Source organism: Myotis davidii, unplaced genomic scaffold, assembly GCF_000327345.1.
Source record: "Myotis davidii unplaced genomic scaffold, ASM32734v1 scaffold582, whole genome shotgun sequence".
Taxonomy (NCBI): Eukaryota; Metazoa; Chordata; class Mammalia; order Chiroptera; family Vespertilionidae; genus Myotis; species Myotis davidii.
The window spans coordinates 425892-433904 of NW_006294113.1; the positions used below are offsets into that span (position 1 = coordinate 425892).

The window sequence follows — 8013 nt, forward strand, 5'->3', positions numbered from 1 at the left end:
TCATGGTACTATCGTTTTCTAGAGGCTAAAAACTTTTTCAAAATAAAAATTTTGGGAAAAAGAAACAAGAAAGGGGGCTGAGAGAACTGGTTTGATTTCCTAATTGCATTTTTAGGCTGCCATTAAATAAATGGATAGTTAAGCTGTGAGAACCATTCATTTGGGTTTCACTCTTTATATTTGAGAGTGAAACCAGCTGGTAATGAAACACAAACTCGCTTGCAAAAATGATCAAATCAGAAATGCGGTTTTATTGCTCATAAGAGGGACTTCTCTTACTTTGCAGTTTATACTTTTCAGAGAGAATAAACTCCGAGGGACATAAACTAGATGTGTATCAAGCAGCATAAGTTTTTGCTGTGAATGAATTTAAAAATAGCGAAAAATCCTAATTTTTCGCTGCCACAGGCCTGCTTCAATGATCTGCTCCGCTGGGTATCCGTCAAAGTGATTGTGCTGATTTGCCCCTTTCTCTGGGTGGAAAGCCCCGCCCTGGATCTTTGCTTGGTTGTGAGGAAACCCATCCGGTTGATAGAGCGGGGGATAGAGGTGCATTGGTGTGACAGGACAGCTAGGAGATAAGACTCTGCATTTATTGCTCGTTTATGTAACTACATGTGTCACTGAGGACAAAGGTCCTTAAAACAAAGGCGAGAGGCAGAGGAGAAACACTTCCCCACAGAAAGATCGATGGGCTTGCCACCGCGTCCCTCTCTGGACATTTTTTTCCCCTGCGTGGTTGAATGTCCTCCTGGTTTTACAATCATTCGGAGAACGTAACCATCTCTCTGGGTCTCTGGGCACAACTCGATGCTGAAGACACACTTCCCTCCAGCGAAAAGAAAATGAAGGTTTTTCGGGGGCGCTCCTAGCTGGACTCGCGGGTCAGCTGGACCCCCGCCCCTGACAGCCCCGGGGAGGAGGCAGCGGGCAGCACCATGGAGGTGGAGGGCGAGAGCGAGGCCTTGCAGCAGTTTTTCGAAGGTAAGAGGCCAGCTGCCAGCGCGGAGTTCCTGCCCCTGAGACAGGGCCCCGCTCGCTGCCAGGGGCGCACCTTCTGCGACTCACCCACACTTGGCCTTGGAAGACATGCTGTCGTCTTGAGGCCCTAACATTGAGGTGGAGGTTTATTTGCTGTGTTTGTTGCAAAAATCAATGGTCTAGGCAGTGATTTAAAAGCAAAAGCAGGGTTTCCTTCTCATAGCCTAGTTTTTTAAAAAAATCAAGGATCAGCTTCTCTGTTACTAGAATTTGTGTCCTGTGCTAGATATTATCCCTTCTGATTCCTTTAGACATTAAACAGCCTGACAGAGCAGTGGGAGCCCTCCCCCCCTCATTCCCATCTTTATTCTTCACAGCAATTTAAAAACGTGTAACCGGATAATGAGTTGCTTTTGAATTAAGTATCTTTTTCTCCGAGGGAGAGGCGCGCTGTAGGACACGGCTGGGCAGATTTCATTCCTCCCCAGACCCTGAAAGAGCAGCAGCGCCTCATCTTCAGTCGGGGTGATATTCTGAGCGCCGGTCCGTTGAAATGTCAGCAAGGACTGGCTCCACGTCGGAGCGGCTTTGGTTTCTTACCAGTTAGCCACGCGCAGACTTCATGTGAAGGGAACGTGGCCACAGCGTTTACACATTCCAGGGCGATTCCCAGGCGGGGGTTTGAGAAGAACGGAGGGCCGACCTGCTCATTCACAGAAGCCCGGGGGCAGTTAGCAGCATATTGGGAATGTGCTTTTGGAGTTTCTTGTGATTAGTAAAGTGTCTGACAAATGCTAGATGTTTACAGGTCGAAGGGAACTGACCCAAGGCCGGGCAGTGATGAACACTGAAGAGCAGTCAGACCAAAGAAATGGTGAGATTCTAGGCCCCTAACAGGAGTCAGCACAGTACTGTAGTTTCTTGGTAGTGGCCTGGGTTTTGCCAGAGTGGTGAGAAGAAATTAAGACCAAGACATTATTGCGTTATCTCAGCCTGTGATCCAACCCACCCAGTGTTCTGTCACTGACAGTGTCCAAGGTCCAAGTCAGGGTGCCCACCTGGGTCATGCTTGGAGCACAGTAGGCACCCTAATGTTGCTGGATTGTTATTGCCTGGTTTTACATCCTATGTAACTTTCATTCCAGCAGTAGATAGCAAGCTCCAGGCTACAGTTACATCTGCTTTATTTTAGAGAAACCACCAATTCATTTTTACAAATGCAAAGAGTCTACTTGATTTCTTTCCTGATCTGGAGAAGATCTGAAAAGTGTATCCGGTCTACCTTCTTTTTTATGAAAGTGCTATTATACCCAGGATCTTATACTGGACTTGTTTGTACTATTTTCAGAAGTTTCTGGGGATATAGTTTCCATGAGTTCCCTGTGTAGCTTATTACAATATCTGATTATTATAATAGTATCTTTCTTAACCCAAATCAAACTCTATTGCTCCATGAAGCCTTTTTTTATGAGGGCAGGGGAGTCATTTTTCCCTGGAAGGAGAATAAAATGGTCAGTGTTTTCCTTGTATTATATTTGAGTGAATAGATAGAGAAAATGGTAGACTTTAGGCATAAAAATGGAGGCAAGAGATGATGTGATCCCCACCACCTGAAAATTACACAACTAGTTGTCAATTTTTACTACCTACTATTCAGCAAATATTGGTCACCTACTGTGTGCCAAGTCCAATAATCACCTCTTTGAAGCTTTTTCCTTAGATTGTAATGATTTTCTTTCTCAAGTATTTCTTAGAATGAGGACAGCAAAACTAGAATGATATTCTGATGAGGAGGGCCAGTTTGCATGTCATGTTCCTGTAGCTATGTCAGTTTCTAAAAAATTGCAATCTTGTATGAAGAATCAAGATCTGAAAATCAAAAAAAGTTTTGGCAATTTGTTACCCACTTGAAAGCTGTTTTTTTTTTTTTTTCATTTCCTCAGACTCTTTGTTCTAAGAAACTAAGCTCTAAATAATGTATTTTTCCTTATGGACATTTTAAAAAAATATATTTTATTGATTTTTTTTTTTTTTACAGAGAGGAAGGGAGAGGGCTAGAGAATTAGAAACATCGATGAGAGAGAAACATCAATCAGCTGCTCCTACACACCCCCTACTGGGGATGTGCCCACAACCAGGTACATGCCCTTGACCGGAATCAAACCTGGGACCTTTCAGTCCACAGGCCAACACTCTATCCACTGAGTCAAACCGGTTAGGGCTTTTAAAACTATCTGAATTGCCCTGGCAGACACCAAGGTTGCAGGTTTGATCCCTGGTCAGAGCACATACAAGAATCAACCAATGAATGCATACATAAGTGAAACAAAAAGTTGATGTCTCTCTCTCTCTCACTTTCCTCTCTCTCTAAAATCAATCAATCAATCATATTTTTAAAAATATCTACATTGACAATACCATCCTAAATTAATCTCCTTAATTGTCAAAGCCATTGAGATCTTAGTTTTTATTTTAAAGTTTTAAAGATGACCTTACATTCTCCATTTGCTTTCTTATGGGTCTTTCTTTTGGACTACTTTGGTATCAGAGGACTCATCTTTTATTCCCATGCTTTTTAGAATAGTTTAAAAACTGCCTTGAGAAGAGTCTTTTGTTATTCATTATATTTAATCTTGAAAGAGGAAATTTTCTGAATTGTTGAGAAGCTATTTAGCTCATTCTCTTTGTAATGTCCTGAAGTAGGTTTTCAAATGTTTCTTGACTGATCATGAAAGCAAAAAAAGGAGATTCCTGCCCTGACTGAGAGGAGTGTGAAGAGCTACTAGAGAGGCTTCAGGGGGGAAAGCAGAATTGTTGAGTTGAAGAGAGATGCAGCTTGGAAAAGTGCCTCTGTGGCGTCTGTGTCTAGTAGACAATAATATTTATAGAATAAGTGAATGAAAGAATTGTGCAAAGGACTATTCTATGCAACAAATAGCTATGAAACTTAAACTCTAGATGCAGAGAACCAGGCAAGTTCAAATAAAGGAAGAGGAAAACTTGTGCAGTAGCAGAAAGGTCCAGTGAATAGAACAAAAAGAGGCTGCTGAGACCTAGTGTTGCCAGTGGAAAGCCTCAGGTTCCATCATTACCAGAGATAAAATAGTTAATGCCTTAAGTGGGCCCTGTATGTTATTTCTGCAGGAGTGAAGCCAGCTCTGATTGGTTGATGTTCCTGAATCCCTGTGAGAGCGATCAGAAGCTCTGAACAGTGAAACAGTACCAGGATTGGCCATGGGCAAGATTGTCTTGTGGATAAAGGATATCTTTGGCCTCAAACCAGTCTCTCAATTCTTCGTCTTCCCTTCACTTTGGGACCAGCACTTTCTTACCCTCTCAGGCAACCAGCACGTTTACGGCCTCTTCCTTCTGTCCCCGTAAAACCTGAGCTTGCTCAGAAGGCACAAACAGCAAGTGACCTCCCACCTTCCATTTCTACAGAGTCTTGTATTCCAGGTGCTTTCGTAGAATGCAAAGCTGTTTTGATTAAGTGAGTCAAGAAAAGTTACCTTCTCTAAGGGTAGGTTCGGTTGATCTCTGATGGTAGAATTTTATTTTATTTTTTTGATTAAATAATAGCTTATCTAACATTTAGTGTGGCCCAAAATTGGCCAAGATAAAGTCAGAAAACATTTTAGCCAGAAGACTTAAAAAGAAAACACAACAAACTGACAGTACCACCTGGGTAACTCTTAGCCCTGAGGTTTGATAATATCAATTTTTATTCTGTTGTTGCCCATTATCTTCATGTGTCATGCCAGATGTAATCGGATGGTGGCATTTTAGACGTCATGTTGCATCCGAGCATCTCTGAAATGATCGCGAGGCAGAAGCTCCTTGTTTATTAGTGAGGCTGCCTCTGCTTTGGTGTGGAGACAGCATGGACTTTCCCAGGAGACTGAGAACGAGAACATGCCAAGGACAAGCCTGCCAGATCATGCAAGCGGTTTAGGATTATCTGAACATTTCTCTCTGATGTGCGCAGGTGGTTAGAAACTACGTTGCCATGGCACAAAGCATCACAACAAGGTGTGGGCTTGGTGCCACTGAGAAGCAATCCCTTTTCTTCTTTCATGCTGGGATCCCCAAGGAGAAGGCGATTTAATTAGAATTTAACATGTGCCCTGAGTAGGTCAGAGCTAAACCCCTTCCCCTGCTAACACCCTGCACTGGAGACCTGCCAGGATTATCACCATCTCTAGGGAATCCTGGAACCAAACCACCATGACAGACCCTCTGGAAGGAGGCTCCTGGGAGGAGGCTCCACCAACTTCTTTGGGGGTACTGATGTCATTGTTTCCATTTCAGAGTGAGAATTAGGTTTCTGGAAGACTCCACAAGGTCTTGGAAACTACACTTTCAACATATAAGCAATTTTGGAAAATATAGATAACTTAAAACAAGAGAATTGTTTTCACTGTAATATGACCATCTATATATATAAAGAGCCAGGGGCCGTCACAACTGAAACAACCGAACGAATGACCAAACAGGCTGAGTGGGGCCACCAGGCCGGCCGGAGGGTTAGTGAGGGACGACCAAATGACTAAACACCAAGCTGCGTGGGATGACCAGGCCAGCAGTGAGGGGTGACCAGGCTAGTGGTGGGAGGGCAGTTTGGGGGGGACCAGGCCGGCAGGGGGAGCAGTTAAGGGCAATCAGGCAGGCAGGTGAGCAGTTAGGAGCCAGCAGTCCCAGATTGCGAGAGGGATGTCCAACTGCCAGTTTAGGCCCCATCCCACAGGGGTCCTAGATTAAAAAGGGGGAAGGCCGAGCTGAGGGATCTCCCCCACCCCCCTGCATGAATTTTGTGCATGGGGCCTCTAGTCTATATATATAAAAGCCTAATTTGCAAAGTGTCCCCTTGGGAGTTTGACCGACTGGGAGTTTGATTGCTTGCTATGACATGCACTGACCTGCAGGGGACAGTGAAGAATGAAGGAAGGCCCTGGCCGGCAGCCGGAAGCTGGAGAAAGGAGGCCCCAGCCAGCAGCAGGCAGCCGCTAGGGACCCTACCCATGCACAATTTCGTGCACTGGGCCTCTAGTTTACTGATAACAGCTGTTCACAGTTTGGTGTCAATTTTGTGTGTGTGTATTTAAAACAAAAATGGGATTATACTATATTTTAATAATGAACTTCTTTATGGAATAGAGAGTGAATAGCTCTTCATATAATTACTTATTCATCGATAGCAATGGCAAAATCTGGCCTGCAGCATGGTTTTGTAAACAAAGTTTTATTGGGATGCACTCATTCATTAACAGGTTACCTATGGCTGCTTTGATGCTATGATGGCAGAGCTGAGTGGTAGCAACCGAGGCCACTCAGAATCAAAAATATTTGTTATCTGGCTCTTTATGAAAAAATATTTGCTAACCCTTGTTCTAGAACCCAATTAATAATAATAATTGTTATTTATTGAGGATTTACGATGTACTGGGTATAGAATCATAGTCATCCTGTGTGTGAATCCTGGCTCTGCTTTTTACTACCTCTGGGATGATGGATAAGTAAACCTCTGCAGGTCTTAGTTTTCTTATTTTGAAAATGGGGATAATTGTATTTTCTCATAAAGTAGTTGCAAAGTGCTATGCCCGGCACAGAAAGCTCAGCAAGTGTTAGTTATTGTTATTCTCATTGTTACTTTATTATCATTTCCTTTGTTTTGCATCAAAGCAGCCTTGTGAAGGATTTTTTAAAAATTATATTTTATTGATTTTTTACAGAAAGCAATGGAGAGGGATAGAGAGTCAGAAACATCGATGAGAGAGAAACATCGATCAGCTGCCTCCTGCACACTTCCTATTGGGTATGTGCCCACAACAAGGTACATGCCCTTGATCGGAATCAAACCTGGGACCCTTGAGTCTCAGGCCAATGTTCTATTCACTGAGCCAAACCGGTTAGAGCTTGTGAAGGATTTGTATATTCCTGAGAGAAACACAAGGCCAACAGAGGTTAAATAACTTACTTCAGGGTCATCCAGGCTGTGAGGTCATCCTTTATTCCTTTCCTTTGCTTATTCCATCAGCCAGTTGAAATGAGCCAGATGCTGCCCCAATGGGTAGAGAGTCAGTGGTGACCAAGTAGAGTCCTTGCCCTAAAGCAGCTCCTCCTTTGGAAGGAGGAAGGTAAAGGAAGAAGACAATAAAGAGATAAGCAACTAAATACGTTGATTTTAGATAGTCATTAATTATGAAGAAAATAAAACCAAATACTGGTGGAGACTGATGAAGGGAGGAAGAGTGGGTTACTAAGGGAAGGCAATCATGAAAGGCTTCTGAGAAGGAGACATTCAAACTGAGGCCTGAATAATGACTGGGAGCAAGGTACCCATCAGCCATCATCCATCATCCACTCGAATAGCATTCCAGACAATGGGAACACCTGAGCTTGGAGAGGCCAGGCAGGGGTGGAGTAGGGTGAGGGGGCAATGGCAGGAGCAGGGGACAGTATTGAGTGATGTCAGAGTTTGGATTTTTATTCCTAGTGTGACAGGAAACCAGTGGAGAGTTTTAAGCAATCCAAGCAAGACTTGCAGATGAATGGAATATGGGAGTGAGGAAGGCTGAGGAATTAGAGATGATGCCTACTAGGTATTGGCATCAATATTGGTGAATATTGGTTCAATTTGATTTGGCTTCTGCCTTGATTTACTCTTATGAACTTTTTCCTAATTGCTTGATCGCATTAAAAATCTTCATCCCATTGCCTAGCTAGTGTGGCTCAGTGGTTGAGCATTAACCCATGAACTGGGAGATCATGATTCGATTCCAGTCAGGGGACAAGCCTGGGCTGGGAGCTTGATCTTTAGTAGGGGGTGTGCAGGAGGCACCTGATTGATGATTCTCTCTCATCACTGATGTTTCTATCTCTCTTTCCTTCTCTCTTTCTCTCCCTGAAATCAAGAAGTAGAAAAAAAGAGGGAAAGATATGTGAAAAAAAACAAAAAACCTTCAACCTCTCACTCTCCTGGCATTCTCTCTAGGCTTTGTCACCATCGCCCATTGTTCACTCACGGAAACGCGC

At 43.5% G+C, this 8013-nt stretch overlaps 1 protein-coding gene across 1 annotated transcript in view; it reads left to right on the forward strand.

The window, feature by feature from the left end:
• Positions 1–938: 938 nt before the first annotated feature.
• MYRFL (myelin regulatory factor-like) overlaps positions 939–8013 on the forward strand; it is a 105764-nt gene continuing 98689 nt past the window's right edge. The window contains exon 1 of the mRNA XM_015566848.1: positions 939–984. Within this exon, the coding sequence (XP_015422334.1) occupies positions 939–984 (46 nt within the window). The remainder of the gene's footprint in view (positions 985–8013) is intronic.